Source organism: Myripristis murdjan, chromosome 5 (genome assembly GCF_902150065.1).
Source record: "Myripristis murdjan chromosome 5, fMyrMur1.1, whole genome shotgun sequence".
In the NCBI taxonomy this organism is placed as follows: domain Eukaryota; kingdom Metazoa; phylum Chordata; class Actinopteri; order Holocentriformes; family Holocentridae; genus Myripristis; species Myripristis murdjan.
This window is the reverse complement of record NC_043984.1, coordinates 5,321,818-5,349,016: the sequence shown is the minus strand read 5'-3', so window position 1 is coordinate 5,349,016 and position 27,199 is coordinate 5,321,818. Positions and strand designations below refer to the sequence as shown.

The 27,199-nt window shown below is 39.3% G+C and overlaps 1 protein-coding gene across 2 annotated transcripts in view; it reads right to left on the bottom strand.

The window, feature by feature from the left end:
* Window positions 1–27,199, bottom strand: part of rnf123 (ring finger protein 123) — a 177,237-nt gene that overhangs the window by 38,652 nt on the left and 111,386 nt on the right. For both annotated transcript variants that reach the window (XM_030051078.1, XM_030051079.1), the window contains one exon: window positions 15,418–15,641. In XM_030051078.1, the coding sequence (XP_029906938.1) occupies window positions 15,418–15,641 (224 nt within the window). The remainder of the gene's footprint in view (window positions 1–15,417; window positions 15,642–27,199) is intronic.

The window sequence follows — 27,199 nt, the reverse complement described above, 5'->3', positions numbered from 1 at the left end:
TAGTGGGCAATCCCACTTTGACCTAGGCCACCCAAGTTTTAAGTTTTTTTCCTATCAAATTTTTCTCAGGAGTTTCACCTTGACTTCACAGAGGGTCTAACAGTACATTGACAAATCACCATAGCAAGAGAATAAAGTATCACTTTCGCTGCCAGTGGCTGATCACCATTTGGCGCGTTGCAAAGAGCGAACAAATTTCAACTTGACGAGGATATAAGGGGAAATTGTAGTTATGATTTTGGAAGGCAGCCCTACAGCTGCTACATCACATTCAACACTCTGACTGGTCCAATGCTTCACTTCCAGGTCTGTTTGTGGTTTTTGCCTCCTGTGTTTCAAATGAATAAACATGAACACACTTGGCAGACCTGTATTTAACACAACAACAGTCCATCAAAATTGTGATCTGAATTTACTTTAAAAGACCTTACCAGAGATTCAGCTTTTTTAGTGTGACAAATGTATACTGCTGATCTTTTCCCAACGCAAACAGCTGTATTTTAGAACTCCAATATCGTTTTTCCTGCCTTTTATCCAGCTATCGGTTTCAATTCAGTCCACTATGATATGCAAATGAACTTCCCGAGACCTTAAACTTTCTTCACACCAGTATTCCAGCACTGTAATTACATTCCCTAAAAGCAGCAACACTGTTGCATTTTCATGACTTGAAATTAGGTGGAGTAAAACAGTCCTTTAGTACCCTGCATAATTTGCAAAATGGTTTGCTGCAACTGAAAATGTGGGTAAACTGTAGTAAATGGGCGAAACACTCAAAATCACTGGTATGGTCCTTGAAGCAACAAATATAGTACAGCACACATAGCAGAGCACATCTACCCAATCTGACTGGTTGCAGCAAAAGATGCTGAATAAAGTTCAGCATCTTCAACTGCAAATGAGGATCACATTTCAAATGGTCTGAAAACTTGTCTCACTTCAATCCAAATCCCAGAATTCCATTTGCAGGATTGCAACAGGCCATAACCTGTTGCCACAGAAAATAAATGGAAAGAAGACCTTTGCTCGCTTCCCTATGGTGACATGTAATGTATCATACAGCTGGTGGTGCTGGGTATGGCCAGCTTTGCGAGATAAAGTATGCTTATTAAGTCTTTCCAGCATGGTATTTTGTGTCTTGTACTTTGTTGTTGTTTATTTATGTTTTATTTTGTTCCATTCTGAACTACATCCTTTTGTTCTACGACTGATTGTTGATTAAGACTGTTGAGTTCGAAGGACAGAACCCTGGGAACCCAGTGGAAGGTGCAACAGAGAAGAAATTTAAATATCCTTCTGTCCAACATCTCAAAGCAGAGCCATTCACCCACAACTCAGGAGTCAGAGCAAAAGTAGCTTGTCTCAGATAGTTTTGTCTTGGCTGAAGTACGCAGGCACATTACTTAGGTGCACCAATTTTGAATCAGAGTCATTGACAAGAGGTAAGAGTTAAAGAAGAAAGGAGATAAAGCATAGAGAAAAGAGAGTGTGAGACTGAAACAAAGACAGGAGTGATGCACAAGTAGACAAAGTAATAAACTGACATTTTCATATGAGTAATTTTCTGCTTATGAACTCTACTTTAATATGACACAACAGTGATTCAATCTATGTCTAGCTCATGAAAGCTTTTGCATTTGCTCTGCATTTATTCACAGTGGTAGTTTAGTCACTGCTTCCCTACTGCGGTTAAGATCAACTTAATTCTATCAAATAAAATGTAGCCAGGTTTCTTCTACACACCTTCATAGTCAAGGCGACATGTAACATGTGGTCTCAGGCACAGTGAGACGCACATGCTGTTTATAGTGTTCCTAGTATTTATAAAGCAATAAAGCATTTCTGGAATCATTCCAATCGTATCACTGCTGTTGAAAATACACTGTCCAAATCATGTTGATGTTGAAAAAAAAAAAAAAATCAAAAATCTAAGAGAAACATAGTTTAGTCTCTAGAGTAATAGCGAATAACCAATTATGACTTTTCTTTGAGTAATGCATTCTAGAAAAAACTATAATAATGTAGCAGATGAGCAATGTTTACACTATCACATAACCATGCTGGAAAAACATGAGCTCCTTTCTAAGCAAGCTTACAGTTACAAATTACCTGAAATGTTCAGGAACGCTTCCTGTGTGGGGTCATGTGTGAATGGGAGCACGGATCAATATTCAGAGAAATGTGTGCCGCCAATTTCTCACCTCTGCAACAGCAGCCTTGAATTGTGTGTGGGCAAGATGGCCAAGCAGATAAAGGGAGGTTTTGATAACAATATCACTCCACCAAAATGTTGTCAAATTAAATACCGCGGAGTTAAGCTGTGCACTTAAAGCTAATTCAATGGTTCTACATCACAACATTTGTTCACTGTTTATGTGTAACATCTTCCTATCGCTGCAAACTTAGTATTCAGCCCCACTGTCAACAACACAGAGCTGCGAACTATGTCCTAAAGTCATTCATTTGCAGTCCATACAGCTGCTTTTGTCTCTTCTACAGACTGTTAGCAGGACTAGTGCACTCTTAACCTTGTTCGTTAATTGCCTTTATTCATATCTTTCTTTTTCCCCATTTTATAGTTTCAACCCCTTTTCATTCTCAACATCACTGAGAGAGAGAGGCCAAGTATAAATATGTACAAGAAATGTACAGTTTGAACATATGCACTGTAAAATTACATTTTTTTCTCTTTTCTTTCCTCAACCCCTTTCCTTTAATTTTTCCCTCACTCTGTCCCATCTCTCCATTTCCTGTCTTTTCTCTCCTCTACTTCTCTCAACTTTCACCCTCTCAGTTGATGGCCTTCCATTTGTCCTTCCATTTTCTCCCTCAATCCATTCCCCTCTTCCCCCTCTCTCTTTGCTATCAGACGGATCCACTTTCAACATCGGAGTGGTAACACCACAGCCTGGGCTGCGATATGGGTTTCTTGGACAACAGCCATGCTGATGTGGGGGGAGAGATTAGACATTACACACAGTGTCTGGAGGAATATGGATGGAAAGAAAAAAAGAGAGAGGCTCCTAAATGAACAGAGGCAGAGACAAAGGAAAACGGAGAGAAACAACATAGACAGATAAATAACCAGATAGAAAGACAGACAGATAGAGAGACAGACAAGGCATGCCACGACAGTCTGTGCTACATGGTTTGGGTATACACTGATTACATTACTTGCCCAGCACCACAACCGTAATTTTTTTTTTTTTTTTTTTTTTTTAAACAGGAAAACAAAAATGAAAACGTTTAGTTCATCTTTGTGTGTCAGAGAAAGTGTCTGCTCCATGCAGCAGCAGCAAAGCCTCAGCACAGAGGAGCAAGGAGTCAGATTTCACATCTCGAATGGCAAGAGTAAGGAGAACGAATGTTGTATGTTGAACAAGACAACAGTGGAAGATTTGGTGTCAAAGAAAAAAACAAAAGTGCCTGTTTGGCAATATTTCTAATTTGAAGCCAGTGCTAAAAGGGAACCTGATAATGTTAACGAGGCAATCTGTAAACTTTGTCAGATGAAGGTGGCAGCATCTGGAGGCAACAACTCCACACACAAACACCTTCAAGTGCACCACAAGAGTGACACTGCTGTGTAAGTAACGAACGAGCCTTCTAAGGACTTCTCAAATCCAGACTTTGGGTTGCATCGGGAACTAAAAGCAGTTCGTTCCTGTATGTTTGATGTTTTGTGTGTTGTTGCTGCCAAGTTCACATGTTAATGTTACACCAGAGACTTCGCTTTTGGGGGTGGTGCAAAGCTCTTATTGCACTCACAGTAACATAACAAATGTTGTCAATTCTTTATGTTAGTGTGTGTGCGTGTGTGTGTGTTTGTGTGTTTGTTGTGGACTGGCCAACCTTGTTGAAACACAGAAAGCAGAAGAGAGGAGAGAAACTAGTGCGACTTACAGGTAAATTGATTTAATGTTAATTTGTTATACCCAATCACCAATCTGGCCCTCAGACCTTGACTGAAAATCAGATGTGGACCTTTGAGAAATGCGTTTGAGAACCCCTGTCTAAGCGTCTGTGTTGTTCAAAAAGTAAGGGGAAGATCTAAAGATCTAACATTAATGACCAAAGCAAGCACTCCGCTGCTATTGAGCCAGGAATGTCTTTTCTTGTAAAATGTCACAAGTTTATTAACCAGTGAGCATCCCTAAGAGACAAATAGATAGTGAGACAGACAAACAGAGAGAGAGACCAACAGAGTGGGAGGCAGATACTGTAGATATAGATCCAGGGCAAGGTTGCTAGACAGACAGTATGACACCCAAACGTGAAGAAATATGGAGAGCAATGTGGGGAGAAATTAAAAAGAGAGAGAGTGACGGCAAGGAAGGTGGAAGCCGGTGGGAAGGTGGGGGCAGAGACCGACAGAGAGAGAGAGAGACAGAGAGAGAGAGAGAGAGAGAGAGAGAGAGGCATAGAAACAGAGAGAGACTCTTCCCTGGATGCCAATGAAATTTCTTTTGAAGTCAAACAGAATGCTGTTCAGTCTGTTATGTATTTGCCAGCTATACAGGAACAAAGCTCGACGCTGCTCAAAGCTGTACAATAGCAGCCTGCGATAGAGGATGGTTGTGTGTACCATAACTGATAACTGGGGACAATTGTGAGTTGAAAAGCCGCCAAAAAAGCCATATAAACAAACAGTGGTTCTTCTTCTAAGTAATCTGATGTCTCAGAGAGGTACACATGTAGTCATTGTAGAAATCCAACTTTGTGCTGACTGCTTCCTGAAACTCTGCTCCACTTTTGGTAAATCTTGAAAAAGTTTCCAAAAAAAAAAAAAAGTTTATTCCGAGCAAATCTTTTCCTACTGCGTACCAACCAAGAAAAAGAATGATGATGATGAAATGAGGCAATGAAGACATATTGCAGATTTTAAATGGCCAGTTGTATAGAGTAAGAAAAAAAAGTAAGGGATGTTTCATCTGCACAAAGATGAGTGATTTGACAAGATCATTGATATAAATTGAGAGTGTGACTGGATTTAATATTGAGCCTTGAGGTTCAATCGAACAATGTTATATAAAAGAACTGATTGTGCGTCACTGACGCTCTCACACTGATGTCTGTCAACAAGGTAATTATGAAATTGACTGCAGGCTGCAGCATCCAATCCAGTAAGTGATAGACTGCAATAAAAAAGACTGATCAGCAATGTCACAGGCCTTAGAATATTGAACCAAAACGGCAATGTGCTGTGTCTGCTGTGGGCGAGAAATCTGGTTTCTGAGCTGGAGCAGACAATATCATTTGTAAGTAAGGAAGTGGCAGTAATGGTGCTATGCTTCAACATGAAACCAAACCAATAAAAGCTCAGAACTGAGTGCCAGGCAAGAAAGTTCTTCAATTTATCATTTTCAAGTGATTCCAGACAGGACAGTTTATAAATATGGTGATCATGGTTAAAAAGGGTGATAGTGGTTACACTTTCAGCAGCGCTTGAGTCAAGCATGAGTTTTTCAACTCAGCAATGAGACTGATTGAGAGCTGACAATCTGCTTCAAGCATCAATGTAACCAGTCCAACTGCATGCTGGTGTGTCATGATCTTCCCTACTGTACTGCACATTATCTGGCAGTATATACGCACAATGTGTGTGCATCACATGGATACAGATGGTCCTCCATCCGTCTTAGCCATTTTTAATAACGGATGGTATTTATACCACAAGGGGACTGGGATGGGAAAGATAATCAGTTATGCATGATGACAACTGAAACTGTCAAGACTCAAATACTGAAGAACAATGCCTCTCTAACTATTGCCCACTTGAGCTGACTGAAAATAAATGTGATTTGTGTGATGTCCTTTCCTCAGTGTTCAAGGGTTTTATATGTTTAGGCTTAAAGTCATACAGAAGTGATTAATTAAACATGAATGATGTGTTTACAAAAGCAGCTGTTTATGAGAACTCCAGCAGCACAAAGAAAACAGCCATCTATCAATGATTTGTTTGCTTTTAGAGATGCATAATTTTAACGTTCCCTGTTTCTGCATTAAAACTTTCAGTGTTGTCAAATGCTGTCACAAAGAGATACTTTTTCTTACTTTTTCAAATTCAAAATTAGCTGGCATTAAAATGTGCAAGATAGATTTTATTGCGACACTGTTCCTCAGAAACTCCTGTCATAGTACTATACAGCAAGCCTGATCTGCTTAGTGATCAACAGAAGAAGGTTTGCACTGGAGATCTCTCATGTGAAAAAATGTGTTCTAATAAAGGTTTGTAGATGAGCAGGCTGTAAATAGTATTCCATCACTGGCTTTTTATGTAGGATGACCATAAAACCTCCTGCAACAAAAACAGATTCATATATGCAGGGTTCAGAGCCATCAATAAAGGCAACATCTAACATCAAATTTCTTGGTTGCATGTTATTCTGTCCCTCTTTTCCATCACTCCCCACTGGATGGTATCAAGATCATTTTAAGGTCCTTTTTGTTTTCAACATGTAACAGAGCTTTGCTGTTGGCTACCACCTGAGCTTACGATCAAAAATAGCTAAAGTATACTTTCTGCCCTTCTAGTCCCTTGAAACTGGTGTGACTAACATTCATATATGACGGAAACATGAAATAATGCTTGTGGACTGGGTTGGGGGATTTCACACACTGGGGAATGGTAGTATTGTTTTCAAAAACCCAGGCAGTGTTTCATGTTGTGTGTAGGCTTGCTACCTGCCCGCTGGCTTTGACCCCTCCACAGGGAATTGTGCAGAGCGCTGCCTCTCTGCAGCACACTGGTATACTGTGAGCTCTGATCTAACATGAAAATCCCATTGAATGTATAGAAATTCAATGAGATTTAAAAAAAAAAAATGTTCTTCACAGAAATATTATGAAATTGGTGTTTCATAATATGTATTTATTTTTGTAAGATCATTCATTCTGGAGCAAAGGGTAATTAGTCTTGCCTTTGGCATTGTCTAAGAAATGCTAAGAAACATACTTACTGGCCCAAACATGAAAACTACTGGCTTATTAGTGTATTTTGAAACTGCCACTTGTACTTTTGATAAATTTGTTTGTGTATATTGTTTCGAGATTCACTTTATTCTTCACTAATTTTATCACTTGCCTGCACATCTAGCAAATTATCTGTATATTTTATAGAAGATTTGACATTTCGCTGTATTATAGGTTCATGGTTCATATAGTACTATTTTAGCTGAAAAAAATATTCCGTATCGCTGGTGTTTTCTCCAGTTAAATAAACCCCAGGTGCATTTACCTCCTTGGTTCCTCCTTGGTTCCATTTTTGCTCTATCATTTATTTAGTTCTGTCACAAATCAACTCGTTCCAGTCATTTATTACAGCAGTGTATGTTCTGCAGTACAGCTTAAGCTAAATCCTTAATGTGTGGAAGTGTAGCAGCAGCTACGCAATAATGGTCTACATGGTGTGAATGTTCTGACTGTCACACTTCACTGACTACAAAAACTCTGGACAGCAGCATGATTTTGTGCCACCATCACGAAGCATGCAGAGATTGCTGATAGATTCCTTTCATCGTTACACTTCTGTTTTATATATTTTATATTTTGTTGACTGTTAAATTAAAACGTAGCACAACGGTTCCGAATAAAAAGAGAAAAATAATAAGGTATGATTAAGTACCTCTTATTTGTCAAGTATATTATTCAAAACATTATAAGAAATAGCACTCTGTGTGGCCATTTTATATAAACTATTAATTCATTTACTGAAAATGCCCTATATCATGATATATCAATATCAGCATATGAAATTACTATATTGGGATATGAGATTTAGGTGATATTGCACAGTCCTACTTGGGAATACCCTAATCAAATCCTAGTGTGCATGAAATATTCAAACCTGGGTCCACTAGAAAAAGGTGGTCTCAGATACGTTTCAAGTGAAGCAGCTCATTTGAAGTGAGAGAACCTCACAATGCATGGTTTGTATTCATGTAAACAACTATTATAGTACATCAAATCAGTTTAGTTGGAAATATAGCAAAAGAGGGCAATAGACAAAGAAGTGGCAATAACAGGGATACGTGGGAGCATTGCTGTACATTGTTTATCTCCCTCGTAATGCAGTTATGAAATCATGACACTGTTGTAGTATCTGCTGGCACATCAGTCCAGGCTCTGATGGCAGCGATTGAAGTCGTATCGATGACTCACCTTCTGTTTTGTTAATTCTACTTTGATGCGCAAACAAGAATGACTGCTGTCACTTCCATGGTGAAGAATATTGCACCAATTATGGACAGAGTCTTTTTGTTACATGCACTTTCTTCTCTGAGCTATGATAAGATAACAAGGTTACAATGTGTTAAACAAACTGGGTCTCCAGACCATGCAAAATGACTATGAGTGTGATAGCTTTCTGTTTTCAAGGGTGGTACTGCAACAACGCAAATCATTTAGTGTCAGGTACTGTATTGCACATCATCACTTGCTGATGATGTGCGATGATGTGATGATGATATATTTTATGTAACATTCTCAGGCAATGTATTTTGACTCTAGCAAGGGGATAAATAAAGTTTTCTGACCTGACCTGACCTAGCTAGGAGACCTACCATTGTACAACAGTGATGCTATTCTGATAATCGCGTAAGGAGTGCTCTTCTAACCATTATACAACAATTACTAGGGACAGGATTTCTTTATATTTTACATGTAATAATTAAAATACATAAGTAAGATTGCTATATTGCACTTCATTACCTAAAAGAATGAGTTCAGCAAACCATAAAGCACAAGTGGTCATGTTATGGGAAGCATAAACAGGACTGGAAATACATCTTTCACCAAGGGTACCGCTTCCCTCAAATAGCCCAATATATGGCTGGAGTAATAAATTGATCTGATAGTTTGATTTGATGCAGGTCTGGAAGAAAACAGTCCATGCAAAAGAATTTAGTCTTAATCCTGAACTCTTGGTCTTGAGCAACACTTCATCAAATACATTTCAGCTGACCTGGTGATGTGGCAATCCTCTTAGGAAATAAACTAATTCAATGATTCAGTACTTGCCAAGTATTAAACAGGCAGCATGCAGGGAGTTGCATGTCCAGTGGTCAGTGTTTTGCCTTTAGTACATTTTATGCAAGACTCTGGATCATAATATAATACAATATAATACATCAGTGTATAGGTGTTCACACATGTGCAACACACAAACAAACCTATGAACAAAGGCAAACACACACACAAATAATTACTGTGTGGTAAATATTGAATGGCTGCATGGACTTCCCTCACAGAAGGACATCAAAGAGCACAGTGAGTATAGCTAGCCATTGCACACACACTTACCTTAATTCTAAAAATAAGCTATTTTTCCCTTTAAAATATATATGGTCTATACCTCCCACTATATTTTTGTGTGTGCTTTTACACTTGCTTGATAAGGTGAGAATATGTGTGCACAATTATAAATAAAGACACTCCCCCCTAACCGTACACACCCCTCTTCTTGTGTCTGCCTTCTCTCAACCACATGAAATCACTCTGTAATTCTGTCCTTGTATGTTTATTTGTGTGTGTGGCATTCATGTGTGTGCTGCATCTGTACAAAGGTCATTCCTTTTCCCACGCTACAGCTCCCATTCATTAACACCAACACCTACGCACGAGTTCCCTCAGTCAATCTGAGGATTATGGTATGCACTCTTATGAGCCACTGTAAAGGTCCTGTTTTGCACATTTATCCTGCATCTATGTCGCATTAGGAGTGCAGAAAATTCTTTCAGTGTTCCTGCACATTCCTTCACATTATTAGTGTGTAACACAAGATTCTTTTGTCTGTCAACCCCTTAGCTACCAGACGACACGAACCGTTTGACAGTTACAAAGTGAGCAAAACCCTGAATTTTTAGTGCAGTAAAATGTGGCAAAAAAGTGGGACATCTACACAGTCAGTGTCTGCAGAAGCTTCCTCTAGCAACAAAGAGAATAGGAATAAGGAATTTGAATTGGAAAGTACCTTGCTTATTTAAAGTTGTTCAACGCAATTATGTTTAATATTTAATATCAATGAAAAATGCACTGAGAGAAAACATACAAACAAACAAAAAACAAAACAATTATGAATAATTTAGCTGGGACTAAGGTTGTGATCAACCAGAGTTGAAATTCAAACAGGAAGTCTTCATCTATGAATAGTTCATCGTGACTTGGACACTCCCAGTGTGTGATATTCAGATTGTTTCTCCGATTCAGAGCAGAACAAGGTAGGGCTGTGTGAGAAGATGATATTTATTGTTCCACAGTAGAAAAATGTCTATCTTTCCATGTTTTGCTCTATCATTTATTTTGTTCTGTCACAAATCAACTCATTCCGGTAATTTATTACAAGGAGTTTTTATTCTGTTATTTGGACAATGCTTAGTGTTCGTCTGCACTGCACACACGAGCGTAACTAAGATAAACTAACTGCATGCATTACATAATAACACAGCTTGAGTTAAATCCTTAGTGTATGGAAGTGCAGGAATAGCTATGCTGTAATGGTCTACAGTGGTGTGAGCGTTAGTTCTGAGTGTCAAACTTCACTGATCACTAAAACTCTGACAGCAGTATCATTTTATTAGCTCTGTGCTGACGAAGTTCAGATAAAAACAACAAGTCATGGCTGCACCCACTGAGACAAAATGTTCACTCCAAAGCAATGTTTTGATTTATTTCTCGTCATGATTATTCTTTGCGTCCTTGCAGTCTGTAGAATTGGGGAATGAGCTGCAACATCAGAACAGATACACAAACCTCCTCAGTTCCAGCCGGCTGATGAGACATAAAAACCAGCATCATATTGTCTTCATCAACCGGCACATAATGTGGAGGTCGTGCAAAATGTCAGCGGATTTGCGTCACCCGATATGCAGGTTCAGCTCCTGAGAGGAGCAGGAAGCCTCAGCGGCAGCCTCTGCAGGTGCCCACACACACCTGTCGTGTAGGTGTGGGAGAGTCTTGATAGAAGAGTAATATTTTATATTTTGATTAAGTACCTTTTATTTGTCATGTATACAATTCAAAATGTAATAAGAAATAGCACTCTCTGAGTGGTCATTTTATATAAACTATTTACTCATGTAACTTATTGAAAATGTGCTATATCATGATATATATCGGTATCAGGACATGAAATGACCTATATCGGCATATGAGATTTAGCTCATATCGCACAGCCCTAGAACAAGGTATAACTGAAATATAATTCTGCAGTCAGATATAGCATGACAGTTTATCCTGGCAGTAACACATCAGCCATCAGTAAAGTGTCCTCCAAAAGACATATGTAGTGCTGCTTTGGCAACAGCCATAATTGGAGCCCAGAGTGTAACTGTAATCTGCGCTTCAAATTTAGCAGAAAGTAAAAATGTTGATTGTGATTTTAAGATTACTTTCCAAAGAATTATTAGACATATTAGGGTTGCTTCAGTGACTGCAATTCTTCTGGTGCTAGCTGTGCTAAAATTCACTCAAGATTTGAAATGTTTTGTCAGGTTTACCAAAAATGTACACCGATCGTTCTCAGCTCCGTTCCTTGGGGCCCAGAGTACTGCTGGTTTTGTATTCTGGAATACAGTTAATTAAATTTAGCTGTCATCCTACTTCTAAATGCACCCCCGCTGACTAAAAAAAAACTACGGGCCAAAAAGAAATCAAGCAGTAATGTCAGTGCTGGAGACTGCAGTTCAGAATCACTGATGTATACATTCTAGTTCTGTCTGATTCTTAGCCTTTACTCAAGCGAATGAACCATCTGAATATTTCATGAAAAAAAAAAAAAAAAAGTAATTATCATCTGAAAGAAGCACATGAAATAGAGCCCCATTATTATGTATGGATCCATATGTACACAAGGGACTGTTGGAGAAGGACATTTAATGGCTAGAAGCTTAGAGGGAGAACACTAGTACAGCCTGGTCCATGTGTGGGGGGTGGGGGGCATTAAGGCCACCTACATCCTCTTCATCTGTCCCATGCGCATGCATGGAATCAAGTCTCTTTTTCTAAGCCCTGCCTATTTTCTCCTTATCTTCCAAACCACACTGTGCTTCTACTAACTCAGAATCTCATCCATAATGCATTCAAGGCTGAGGTGATTAGAGTGCTACCACCAACACACACCAACAATTCCCTGAAAATAAGCAGGATCCTTTCATGTTGTGCATTATTATGCTGACATTATGTCACAATACCAACAGCTTTCCTTTCTTCATACACAAAATAAGAGGAGCCTGTCAGGTGAATGCAAGGCACAGCATGCTTAGGCTTTGCTTTGATTTTAATTTGTGCACTCTATGTTCATTACCTAGCAAAGGGGGGAAACAACTACTGTATCACACTGAGAATAAGCTCAATAAAGTGTTAGGTTAAAAAAAAAAGACAAAACACCGGCGATTATGGTAGTGGTAGTGGAGCAAAAACATAAAATTGCAAAGATGAGAAGAGAGGAGAAGGACACACTCTGGCGGAAGCATGTTTCCTATATAACAGGCTCAGGGCAACAAAGTATAAGGAGAAATACATAAGATGACAAACACAGGAAAGAGGAAAGGTCAGAGACAAATAACCAGGGAAGGCATGTTAGATGACCAAAAAAAACCACACACACACACACACACACACACACACACACACACACACACACACACACACACACACAAGACTCATAAGCCCCACACACTTTCGTACACAAAAACATACACAGGGTATGATCAAAATGGCTCAACCCCAAAGCTAATGCAAATGGCACCAACTTCAGTGGCATCAGGTGGGGAATTGGGGGCAAGGCCTCAAGACACACAAATTACATAAGTGAAGACAGATTAATACAGATGAACACAAACACAAACTCAAATTCAGGAGGCAAACTCCAATGAATTCTGGTTAATTGTATTCACTACTTGATGGATATGTAAGATAGATTCAAAGCACACATGCGGATAGAAGGGAAAGCTCCAATATTAACTTTGTTGAGTGTGTAATGGAAACAGTATTGAGCGTCTGAACCTGTGTCCCCTCTTAATTGGATCACAGCACGATATCACTCACTGGCAGACGTCCAATGCTGGCTAATTAACCTGGAGGACTAGCACGTGCAGGGAAAGTCGAGTGACTGTTTGTTCATGCACAGAATTAGAGATATCTGCTGTAACAATGTGTGGCACAGCACGCTGAGTGCTAGTCTCTGCTGAGATCAGAAGGTCCAAACATCATTAATATCATTATAGTAAGGGGTGACTCACTGAGGTCATACATTTCAAGAATGCATGCATTGATAAAAAATATCATTCTATGTGTCAGGACTGGAACACAATAATTGTACCCCATGACGTCAGGCACAGCCTACAATACGACTAAAATTCAGTGAATTTTCCCAAAAAAATAGACTGAATAAAAATAAACATGACAAAGATTAACAAATCAGGACAGTATGATTTCCACAGAATGCTTTATATCCCTTTAATCCACACAAGCAGACGTACACACAGATAGAGAAAGGAAGAGAGAGAGAGAATATTAATCCTTCAAATGATGCTCTGCAAGGTGGCCATGGAAACAGCTTGCGTTCCCATGGCAACAGGGAACAGATGCTGTGGTGACCAGGCTGTCCCCAGTGGTGACACATCGACTCCCGGGCACCTAGCTCTCTGCTACACCGCCATGTCAATGTTGTGTGTAGAGCTGACCCGCTGTGACTCGTGCTAACCACACGTTTAACAACAAACTCCACCCAACTCAAACACACGCTCAAAAACATAACCTGCAGCACATGTGCACAGATTCACATGAGCATGCAGGTCTTCAGGCACAGAAGACATACGCTCACATATATTGACAACATCAATATTTTAACGGACACATACCACTGCATGCCACGTGAAAAGTGCCGCGCTACTTAACGTATTCAATATTCAACTGTGATAATGCAAGATTGATGCTTCCTAAACTGAAATGCCAATTAGGGCGTCTACAGAGTGATAGCACTGAATCGATTTAGCTGTTTCCCTACTGCATATGTCTGCATTCTTTTGCATAATTTTATTGTTGGTCAATAGACAGCTCATTTTTCTCCTCAGCTGTCTACATATCTCTCATCATGCCTCCAACTCTCTGACTGTCTGTCTGTTTCAGACTCCTCCTGTCTGTGGCTCTTTTTCTGAATGTCTCCCTGAGTGGCTCACTTTCTCCCTCCATTCTCTGTCCGTCTGGCTCTGGCTCTCCACTTGAGTCTCTGTCAGTTTTGAACTTTCTCTGAGGCTATGTGCACATGGATACAATTTTTTTTTTTTTTTTTTTTTTTTGAAAATGCAACTTTATCCACTTTAAAAAACCAACAACAACAACAACAACAAAACAACTTGGCCATGGAGTCTATGGGAGCTTTTTAAATATATTTCCAAGATTGGCAGCATTCTCTCTGCTTGAAATGACAGACTATTTCCACCTTCTAACTTCAAAATATATGCTACAAATTAAATACAAAAAAACAAAAAAAAAACAAAACAGTAACTATGGACAAAAATAACCCTAGTTGGGGATGACAGAAGAACTCCACCTCTGTCAATCCTTAATTTTATGATATAGTTTTTCTACATTAATACAAGACAAAATTAAATGAAAGGTTGTACATATTCCATTTCTGCAAGATGCCAACAAAATGTGAGAACCTGTCCATGTGTGCATGTAATGTGCACATGGGGGCTTCATAGGTTCTTGCACACATGAAGGTTCTTACATCTCAATATAAAGATCATTATCTCCACAATCACGGTAAAAATTAATAAGTAAACAAACAAATAAATACAAATACATAAAACACCTTCACTCTTTGTTTTTGTATGCATGTCTGTTTGTGTGGGTGTATAATAAATAGTGTGCCTTTGATAAAAAGCCACTGCAGTCCTGAACAGAATTAAAGTGTCACTCACATTAAGAACAGAGTCGGCTCTTTTCCAGGGTGCAGATTTAGCTGAACTTCCAACTGATTCACTTTCAATGGAGACACTAAGTGTTTTCGAATGTATTGATTGTAAGCGCGGTTGCTCTCCTGATGTGTCCTGACACACACTGATTCCACAGATTCCAAGTTTCACCATCTTTTCCAAAGTTTCCTTCTTGCCCAGTACTATATGGTCATTTTGAACTTCATAATTAAAATTGCTATAGCCTTCTGTGCTCCTATAAAACTAAAAACTTTAAGAATTATTAACTTTGAATCATCAATAATCTAGGAAATAATCTGAATGGTTTACCAGTAAACCAAATGCAAATGGACATCTTTACTTTGAATTTTCATTTTTCTCTGATTATTCAATGACATTTAGTGTAATTTCCATGAGATATCCGGCGTATCACTCTATGATAATATGTCTTTCAAATTCCACCCAGAGACACACACATCCATCAATCTCTCTTACTCACAGGCATGCAGAGAAAAGTGTTTGCGGTCTGCAGGGGCCATGGTGCCAGGTGCTGAGGGGATGGAGGCAGCCACGGTAGGTCCCAAGGGTCCTACAACTGGAGGTATGGTGGAGGTTGCCACTGATGTAGACCCAGAGGCCTCTCCTCCCTCTCCTAAGAGGTGCTGGATTGAGTGAAGCTGGAAACAGGGGTCTGAGAGCAGGACTGATGCAGCTCGAGATATCCTGAGAGGGAACAAGGGTGGGAAGGTGTGAGGTAGTAGGGGAAAAAGAGAGAGGGCAGATTGTCAGAGGTAGCATTGTAAGAAGTGACAGCCATACCCAGCATTGCCAAACATCACAGCAACCTTTCACTCAGTTAAAACACTCTGTTTTCAGCACATTTAAGCACTGTTTCCAACAACAGTTCCTTACTGTATGGTGGAAAGAAGTCACACAGTGATGGCTCTCATTGCATTGCTTCAATTTTTTTAAAACAGAGATTTTACCTATTTTCAATGATAGATAAGAAGAGACAGGGCAAAGGTCTAGAAGGTGACTGCAGTGTTACCAGAACAGGCAATGGTGAGGGCTGACTGTTAAGTTACAGTATTAGGCTAAAAACAAATAAGATTTGTACTTTAGTTGAAAATATTAGCCAGATCAACTTTAAAGTAATGTGACAATCAAGGTAGATCAAGGTAAACTGGTAGTAAGTAGACATTCCTTCAAACTTAACGTATATTAGAGTAAGTAGAAAATAAAGATGCTCAAAATGGGATTTGCTCAGAGGCGAGAGGGGGAAAGAGGGGAAGGGAAGCTCCCTTTTTTAATGACACTAGTGAAGAATGAGTGGACCACAGAACAATAATGCTGCATGGCTGTTGGGAAGTTGAGTATTACTTTTCTGAATTAGTCATGCTTGGAAACATATCAAGTGGCCATGTTGTCTTCTACTTCAGTTATAATGTGAAAAAAGTGATTTCTGTGAAAGTACACATTTCTTTTTGGAGTTGTTTAATGAGACTGTAGTTATGACCTCTCAGGAGTATGTAATTGTAAGAAACTTATGAATTTCACTGTAGATGGAGTGCAAATAAACAGATAGGCAGATGGAAACAATTTCAGGGAATGTAGTCTAATGGTGTCATAAACATTTCCTTCTTCAGTCAATAAATATGATTTCATACAACTGATCAGCATTAGTCTTGCCCTCTGCTAAACCGCAATGAACCCATTAAAGGTAGCCAGTAAAGCTGAGCAACCAAAATGCACCTAACAAGTGGACTTTAAAACGGCATGTTGCCTGATGTGGTTTCAGACAAATGTCTTCCATCGCTCTGCACCTTTACCACAAGCTATTTCTCAGAACCGAGCTGATCGATTTTTTTTTAACACGCTCCTTGTCTCAACATGCTCACTCTTGCACATTCACATGATCACACTTGTCTCATGCCACATACTTGAATGGACAAGCTCTCTCTTTTCATCGTCCCCTGCTCACCATCTCTCTTCCTTATTCTCACCCTTTCTCTTTTCATCAATCTCTCCTCTTTTCCAAAAACACGTGAAACCCATCATTTTCTGTCTCACTCTGTTTCTCACTGATCTCTTCTTCTCTCTCTCTCTCTTTTGAGTCCAATCTATCACTGGTCTTCTTGCTAATGAAACTCCCCACCTTGCCTCCCTCCTCTCCTCTCTGTTCTGCTCTCCCCTGCGGCGCCACTCAATCCAACCTCTACGCATCAATCTTTTATAGCAGGGCTTTCCACAGGACCCAACTCCCACTCATTCCCTCTTTCTGAACGTCTCTGCGCTGGCTTTTGTTTCTCTCCGTGTTTGCACTCCTATGACTGATACTGTACTTGGCTCTCTCTCTCTCTTCCACTCTTGCTAGGGCTGATACTGTACTCTGCTCTCTCCCTCTTTCTGTCTCTCAGACTATTTCTGTCTCTTTCCTAATTTCTTTTCAGTGTCAGCCTTCTCTGATGCAAGTCAGAGAAACATACAGTGAGAGAAAGCATCGTCCCAGTGGTGAAAAGGTTTCAAAATTGTGTTTAACTAAATTCATGATTTCTCTCATTTCTCATGAAGTAAAATGTGCACCCAAGTTGATAAGTATGTCTACAATTTTGAAGAATGCTAGCGCCATGTGAAATGCTAATATAATATTAGCACTACAAAATGTCACACACTTCATGCATCAGATTATAAAACCACAACCACATTCTGTGATGTTGTACTCATAAATTGTAGCCAGGGAAAAAAGGTATACCACACACTCCAGCTTTTAGGCAAAATGCCTCTTTCCGCCCACTATCTGTCTCAGCTTCAACACAACATGACACAACATAACATACATACACACACAAGAGCATGCACACCTAAAAAACCTGTGACTAACAGGTACTCCTCAGTCACGCTCACAGGCACACAGACATACAAGTTCTTACTCTCCCATTTCACACTATGCACACAAGCTCAGCAAACCATGGGTTATTAACAGTGGAAAAAAGGACATATTTATTTGTTTCATGTATTAAAACAAATAAATTAATTAATTAAAGGGAAGAAAAAATGAACCTATCCACTTCACTTACTAATTGTGTATGTATGCAAACAAACTAATACAAATCCACAGAGACGGTGCACTATAGTGTTAGGAGACAGTAAATGTGAATGATAATGATTAAAATAATGGATATCAATAGAGGTCAATATTGTTTTCAGCTGGGGGAGTAGGGGGTGTATGGAATATATTTTAGGCTATAAGGGCAAACAAGACAGAACAGAACTAGATATATTAGCTTACTGCCTTGTCAGTTATTAACAGTTAGTTGTCAGCAATTATAATAAAATTATGTCTGATCTGATGTCTGTCTCCACTTCGTGTTGTGGCCGACGAGCCAAGGTGGTAACACCATGTTTATCATGCTTTATGATGCAACAATTAGATGCAAAAACAACAAGCTTGGACATGAACTCGACCAGGTTCTGGCAATTTCACTTTCCTTGGGGTATTTTACAATTCAAAGCTTGGCCCTATGGGAACTATTCTTCAGGTCACCAAGGCAGTCCAGGAGTTAATTATTCCATGCGTGCAGCAATTTTTATGGTGCCTTCTGCTGCGGTGAGCCTTTCAAAATTTTCACCAGTCAATGCTTGTGTGTGGCCGAGCTGGCTACATAAAGATTTATTTGTTTGTAAAGCGAGTCTACGTCTTAATCAGGGCAGGAATATCTTCTCTGAGACTACACTGCTTTCTATCCAACTCCACAATCAGTTGGTCCAAGTACTATTGCAATACAAGGTCACTTAAGCGCCATCAACACAGGTTGCTAATGTAGGCTACTTTTCTAATTTTCAAGAATATCTCATAACGACAAATGCAATTTCAGCTGCTTTGCATAAAATCAAACCAGTTTACGCTCATAAGCTGATTTTGTGATAGTGTATATGGTCATGCCCCATCCTGAAGGAGCAGAGGAGTAGGTGCAATACCTCCCTTTGATCATTGCCACCCCCAGACATTTCCATTTCTTTACACAGAGCAGATCCAACCAAGATCACAGTTCACAAGGGATCAAACAAAGGGATAACATCACCCCAGACACTATTCAGGGAACACTTCGGAGGGTGCCAAAATGCCCCAGACCAAGTGTACAGTATAGAGTACCAGGCTGTGAGAACCATAAAACATACTGCATGGACACAACTTGCCAAAAGAGGTTGCTCCTGACAACTGGTAACTGTAAAACAAAGACAATCCATATATGGAGCAGATACAGGCCAGATATGTGTGTGCACACTCACATGTGAAGAGAACCTCGTCCAAGACCATGACTGGACTGAGATCGTAGCCTCCTTGAAGTGATTGGTTGCTTGACTCATCCTAATCAGATTTTAGCAAATGAGATTACAGCCCAAGGAATAGCCTGGAAGACTGATTTTTCTTCTCAGTGCATTTATTTTGGATTGGGTCCTCTGTGTTTAATGGTGGTTTGTCAAAATTATGAGGAAACAAAGTTATCTACAGAAACTTTGAGGACTATAAGAGTGTATGTCTCGTATTGCTTGTTGTTTGTTTGTTTTAACGGTGAGTTTTCAGAATTGCTTTTCTTTCTTTTTTTTTTTTTATTTATAATTTTTAATTTTTCAAAAAAAAAACAAAAAGGACAATGACAGCACCACATTTCACATAACACAACAAAAAAACACATTACAATGACACACAATTTAAGTCAAGACAAAAAAAAAAAAAAAAAAAAAAAAAAAGGAGGGGGGTGGTGTTGGTACAGATAAACTTAAGAAATGATGGTGCCAGAGTTTCATCGCATTAGGCAGATCCTTCAATGTTTTCTTTTACATCAGTTCAGTTCAACAAAAACATGTGTCAGACACTTCAGATCAAGTTATTGTTCTATTGTTTAAGTGCTCTCTAATGACAGTCCATGGAGCACCTTGCTCATTTTCATTATCTTTAAGCACTGAGGTTGCCTTTTCCATTGACAGCAGGTCTAAAAAGTCCTTCAGCCAACTGTGTATATTGTAGCAGTCTGGCTTGCGTATCTTCCAGTTCATAAGTATTGTCCTCTTCACAGACAGAAAAGCTAGAGCAATGGTACGTTGAGTCCTTCTTGCATGTATATTTTCCACTCTACTTCCCAATACACATACATAGAATTGCTTTTCAAATTGCTCCCATTTAAATAAGACAGATTTGATTAAATATGTATGCAGTATAATAATAAAGGAAATAATAAAGGCATAATAAAGGACATTCAAATTTGGTGATGACCCGTTCCAAGTCAGTACTGACCATATTATTGAGGACTGGGGCAATCAAGCTCAAGCTTTGACTCACCCCTCATGGTGAGTCAAAATGGGGTCCAAGAAGTTATACTAAAAATCTCAATAAAAGACAACGCCACCACAGGCTGTCTTGCATCCATGCGCAACTTCAGAGGACTGCCTCTCACTTCCACATTTCTAACTTCTGACTCTGACAAGAAAACATCCCAGGCACAATACTGCTCCAACTCTATCAGTTCTTAATTTCATAGATTATTTGATTTGCTCCTTCTCTGGAAACAGTCATTTCATTCATACATGCCAGCTGTCATATTGTCTGTACAATTTCATAGTCAGTGGAATGTGTAACCAACTTGAGTTGCCAAATGCTTAATCATGCTTGAAAATTAGTCATTAAAAAAGTAAAAGATCTGCCGTACCTCACATAACAACAGTTTTAGACTACTTTCCTTGATCGGCCATCAGCAAAGGGAGTTTCTATAATTATGATAGCTCTTAACAGAATTAGCCTAATGGATGGATAATTAAGCCTTTGAGGTAAGAATAATAATCTATTAACATGCCTCCGGTTGACACCCATATTGCCTTTAAGCTCAATTCCTATAAGGTTTGTGTGTGTGTGTGTGTTTGTGTGTGTATGTGTGTGTGTACAAAATTTGCCTGAAACTGTCTCATCTACTGCTTTGTCAGCTAGTGATTTCCAACGTGTTTTCAAAGTGTGAAGTTGTTGCTTTTAATCAAAGATAGGCCATCTAGTTTGGGAACGCTGTGACATGTTTGTAACTGTGGCTGTGCCCCTTGACCAAAACACACCATTGTCCAGCAGGGGCAATGCATTCTGCTCAACTGAGGATGGCATCGGTGCAGAGATCTCCACCTCCTGTATGATGTATTTCTACCTTAATGATTGCTGAGTGCAAACAGTTGGATCCAGAGAGAAGGCGTTTTCTGAGTGACATCAAATCCTGGCACCCGCTGTCAAACTGTGTTGTAGCTACACAGTAAATATCTCAACCTGACATCATGTCATCTACAATTAGCCAGGTATCCATGAGAAGAAGAATAAACACAACACTAAACAGCAACATAGGTCCAGAAACACAAGGTACATCACCAAAAGTTTTTTGTTTATTTGTTTGTTTATTTGTTTTTTGTAGGGTAGGGGTGCAGCTTCAGCAGGTTGGAGTTGGTCTTTTTTTTTTTTTTACAAGTAGGCTGCCATACTACCCAATGAACTACATGTATGTATCAACAGTAGTGCATGATGGGGCTGACAAGTGATATCAACTGCAGGGAGTTCAGCTGTGGCCAACATTTTCTACAAAACTAAGTGAAAAAAGTGGCAACTATGGTCTGCATTGTTTGATATGCCTCTGATCGCAGGTGAGAATTGTTATATTTGGTTTCTTGCAGTATGAGAGCATCGTGACTGAACAGATTCTACTTTAGAACCATGGTCGTCTACTGGGCCTGTCACCACTGTGAAACCTGCAATGTGTGCTTACGCTGATTTCACTTCTCACTCTGATATACTGTATCGTCCTGATACAGGTGCACACACATGCACACACATGCACACACATGCACACACATACACACACATACACACTATCTTTGTTAACTCTGGGTAGATTAGAGCTTACTGTCGTGGTTTATTATAGTGCAATAACTGAGAGAGTCATACCAAGCCTCTATCCCTCTTTTGTCAATGCTCACAGTCTTTCTCAATCTGTTTGCCTGTCTGTCTCTCTATCTCTCTGTCTCTCTCTGTCTCTCTCTCTATAGATCACTGACACTGACGCTGTGTAGATTGATTTTATGACAAGACTTCTAAACGTGGAGCTGTGGCTGAGTGCTGTCCTATAAGGTTCAATTTAGTTCAGTGAAATATAAGATTGTTCTGAGCTTAACACTCCTAGTGATTTGTGACGAATGTGTGTGTGTGAGGCTACATCCCCCCTCGTCTATCTCACATTCCTTCTTTCAGAACTCTCTCTCAACAATGCCCTCAATCTCTTTGTCATACTGCTATGACTATGTCTTCATTTTTTTTTTTTTTTTAACTTTCTCCAAAATTATAGGTGGATACATTCAAATTGTGCATACTTCATTGCCAGAATTTTTCCTGTAATATTCTGCCTGGAGAATGCCACTTTTCAAGCCCCTTAAGGGTTTTAGGAGATTCTCCCACACATTTCCTTTCTAAATGTTCTATCTTTTATAAAGGTTTTTATTTATTTATTTATTTATTTATTTTATTTTATTTTTTACATATGAGTAAATAAACATAAAAAATAACTGGCAAAATATAGACTAAGCTGGGTGCTCCACAGATTTAAGTGATTACCAAGAAATGACAATTATCAAATGCCATTCAAACTAAAAATAAATAAAAAAAATAAAATAAAATAAAATAAAATAAAATAAAATAAAATAAAAAAAACATTGCTACCATTTGGGGCTATTTAAATGTGAAGAGTGCAGCTTTAAGATTATTTGAATGAAGACTTAAAGGAGAAGTAGCTGCTGTTCTTCTAGCTTTCAGTATATTGAAAAAAGTAATATAGGAAAGAGGAGGTTGTATACTTCAAATGTCAAATGCCAAATACATTTTTTTTTTTTGTTTTTTTTTAGTGTTACATGCCTTCATTTTCACCTGCTAAAATAATGTCAAACAGCAAACCTCAAGTTAATGTTGACACATAATGGAATACTTGGGTTGTGGTTTATAAGCTTGTCTCTTCCACCTGCCTTGTTTTAATGATCTTTTATTAAAAGAACTGCAAACCCAACCCGGATGCAGGTAAAGAGTCAATAAAACAGGGGCAGGAGGAACAAAAACTGAGGTCATGTTCTGATTGGATCACGCCAGTTTTACATGTGAAAGTAGCTTTTAATCCCCAGCAAAACTGACTGTTTGACTCTGGAGAAATCACTGATAGGACTCTCTCTGCGTTAGCAAGGACTGTAGATGAAAAAGCTTATTCCCTGCCCTTCGTGTAACCCAGCGGTCGGCGTTGATAGGTCATCTGTGTCCTTCACAGGGGGAGTTCCAAAGGGACCAACATGGGAACATGGTGACATTTTCCTGTCAAATCTACTCTGACCTTATCATTATTGTGACCTTGTCAGTTCACACACAAACTAGATAGACAAACTCTTTCTTCCCCTCATCTTCTGTCTGCCAAGGCTGACTCTGTTTCCTCTCTCTCTAGTTACCTTTCCCTCTCTCACTGCTTTCTCTAACACGACAATAGGTGATTGATCTTTAGGGTGCAGCTAGTTATTAAATTATTGCCTTCCTGATTCATTCAAATCAAAAGAGGGACAAAAAGAGCATCATGTGCAACATTGTGACAGAAATCATTAGAAAAAAGACCAGTCTGAGTCACAGTGTATAGCTGGGGCTGAGAAATGCCAGAGAGTGTGTCATTTCATCGAAGGCCTGTGTCTCCTGTCAACTGAAGTCCATTGTGTTTCCCCTTTAATTATAAGCTAACAAAGGGCAAAGCATTCAGACTGACAAGAATAATGATACATGGGGGGGATGATGAGAACATAAGTGAATAAAACTGCAAGTTTGGATTATGCCAGGGAAAATGTGTATATAGGAATGCATAGGGCAACTACAGGGGAAGAGTGAGGGTGACTATATGCAAAAACAATGCAGCTTGTCTGTGTATGTGCATATTTGTGTGTTTTTGTGGATGGCTATCAGCAATTGTATATGTCCTTGTATTTTCTTTGTTTGTTGGACTGATTCTGTGTACCTGCACAGATGGATTTTGGTTTTCACTTTTGACTGTGTGTGTGTGTGTGTGTGTGTGTGTGTGTGTGTGTGTGTGTGTGTCACTGCCTCTGTCCCTGTCTGTCAGTTGGTTTAGTTGTTTGTGTGTGCGTGTGTGCGTGTGTGTGTGTGTGTGTCCCTTGGCTCTATGACTCTGATTGTAATCCCATGTGACAGGAGGCCAGCATGAGAAACACACTGTGACCAAGAGCCTAAGACAGCTCCCAGCAAGTTCTCACACACACAAACACACACATACACACACACACATATACACACACACACACACAGAGGGATATGGATTCCCAAAATTGCAAGTAGGCACACATGCAGAGTGATGACGGCAAAAACATGCACACACACACACACACACACACACACACACACACACACACACCCCTAACAAATACAGACCCCCCGTGGGCCAAACAGTAGCAAATATGCCACTGTTTTCATCTGTAAAGTTAGTGCCCCCCTTCGGCTATTTGGTGTAATTTTGAGACTGCTGTAAAGCAGCAGTGAGATGCATCATTTTCCTATATTTAGTCAAAACAGAAAGCAAGAAACAGATTCATACTCCTCCTCTCTCTTTACCAAGCTCTCTCTCTCTCTCTCTCTCTCTCTCTCTCTCTCTCTCTCTCAGAGAGCATGCTGCACACACATCGAGGGAAAGTATTTTACTGCTGTTTCTACAAGTTGGAATACACTGTGAAATTACATTACATCAACAGCAATGGATTTTTCTCTGCCACTTTTGATATAACACGGCAGAAAAACGACCCTCAGAGATGATAGAGGGGGAAAAAACAGAACTGCAAATGCACAGAGTAAATAAGCAAAACATCTGGAGACTTTCCTAAAAATAAGCTGCACAGTTCACAGGTTTCAACAAATGAAAGCCCGTTTCTCTCTCAGGTGTGACTGTATGTACCCGCAAGAATATTGAGCTGGACTTACTGAATGGGCTCTTGTGTATGTCCAGACCTTCCCTTGATTGTCTAAGGTAAATAAAGGGGAAATCATATGTAATCAAACAAGATTTAAAGTCACTTTGTCTGCTCTTGATAGCTGAAGTTAGTCTCAAACTCCATCCTGCTGTGATGCCTCTGTCTGTCTGTACAAGTTTTCAATTCCATTTTATTTTATTTTTGCTATTTTCTCCTCATAAACTCACCCAAACTAACCCGTTTTATAAAACATTTTCTGAGGCCAGCACTGTGCATAATATGTTTTTAACTGAACCGCCTGGCTAACTACGGGGTTATGTAAAAGTTAAAATAATAAAACTGCCAATTTATCCAAACAAAACCTGGAAAATTGTCTCTTGAAAGTAGGACACATTAAAATGCAGAAAAAATGATACGATGAGTAGGCTGAAAGCAGTCTGAGTATCTATGGCAAAGAACAGCAGCTTGTTAGTGTGAATAAAGACGGAGCAAATCATGGTCTGAATGTCAAGTAGTGGTGATGAGAGAGAGAGAGAGAGAGTGAAAGACAGAGTGAGAGTGAGTGAGTGAGAGAGAGAAAAGAGAGGAGGAGCGAGAGAGAGAGAGAGAGAGAGAGAGAGAGAGAGAGAGAGAAAGAGATTCAATTGTTTGAATGTGCACAGTGTGTTTGTGCTGTGAGGTGTATAGGTGCTGCACCTGTGTATGCATGCATGCATGTGTATGTGTGTGTGAGTGTGTGTGTGTGTGTGTGTGTGTGTGTGTGTGTGTGTGTGTGTGAACACAGTGTGAAGCCTCTAGTTGATTAAGTTGTTCTCCGGGGATCCAGAAAGAAAAGGACAAGATAATAGACTTGGTCTTATAGATGCAGCCTGGTGGCTGATCAATTTTATTTTTACTCTCAATTTTAATCAGGACAAAATCTGGCATTTTGAGATAATCGGCTGATGCCTGAACTGAGGGGGCCAAAATGTTTTAAATTTTAAATAATAAGCAGAGTGCAGATGTATTTAAGCAAACAGAGAATGCACATTTTCTTTTCTTTCTTTTTTTTTTTTTTTTTTTTTGTGGTTTACAGATGAATAATACACAAGTGTTAAATAAATGTCCATTGGTGATTGGAGATGCTGCTGTGTGAACTAAGACTGTTTATTTAGTTAGTTAGTTAGTTAGTTGGTTAGTCAGTTAGTTAGTTAGGTTCACAAAATTTTGCTCTTAGAAAAAAGGAGATGCTGCTATGTGCTGATGAATTATGTTGTTGTTAAAGAATGTATGGGAGTGGCCATAGATCCCATTCAGTCGTGCCTCAGGGGAAATTTAGTTTGAAGGAGAGAGGGGAGCAGATGGGAGAGGAAGGCAGAGGACGGACAGGAGAAGAGAAAATGAAGAAGAGAGGAGAGAGGTGAGAGGAGGCAATGGAAGAGAGGACCAAGAGGCAAGGAGTTAAGAGAACAGAATGATGTTGGTGAAGCAGGAATAGTACAACATATATGCAAGCCATTATGACTGTCTATATAATTAAAGAAAAATGACAAATATATTATGCACAGAAATGACGGGCTGCAGACAAATTTACAACTTCAAAACAAATCTCCCAATACCATTAAGTTTCTTTACCACAAAGAAGCACCCAAAGGCAGTACAGACATAACCAATAATTCAACATTTACTCATAAAAAATCTTTTACATATTCTAATTAAAAGCATCATGGATTTGATATGAGCGCCCTTTAAACTGATTTACAATATGTTTGTGTGATAAGCCCTACAATGTATAAAATCTCTTGCTTAAATAACAGAATTATTTTCATGGCTAAAAGGATGCCAATATGACATACATTAACCCATGAACAAGGAATTACAGCCAAGTGTCAAATGATGGAAGGCTTGTAGTTGGAGGGAAGGTTGGATGGAAGTGTTGTAGTTTTATGAATACTGATTGAAAAGGGAAGAGAAGAGAAGAGAAGAGAAGAGAAGAGAAGAGAAGAGAAGAGAACAGTGACATCAAACACACACTCCCTGATCGTCCCTTTCACATATTCATAATCGGTCTCGCTCCCTAGCCAATCAGTTCCCTCCAGAATCCCCTCTCAAATGCTCCTCCAATGGCAACATAAGCCAGTTGAGTGAGTGAGCTAGAAAAAAAGAAAGGAAGGGAGAGAGAGAGAGAGCTTGGTAAAGAGACAGCAGACAGACCTGGACAGAGCGAGAGAGTGAAGCATGAACAGCTTAGTGAATGGAGACCAGAAGGAGGGACCGAG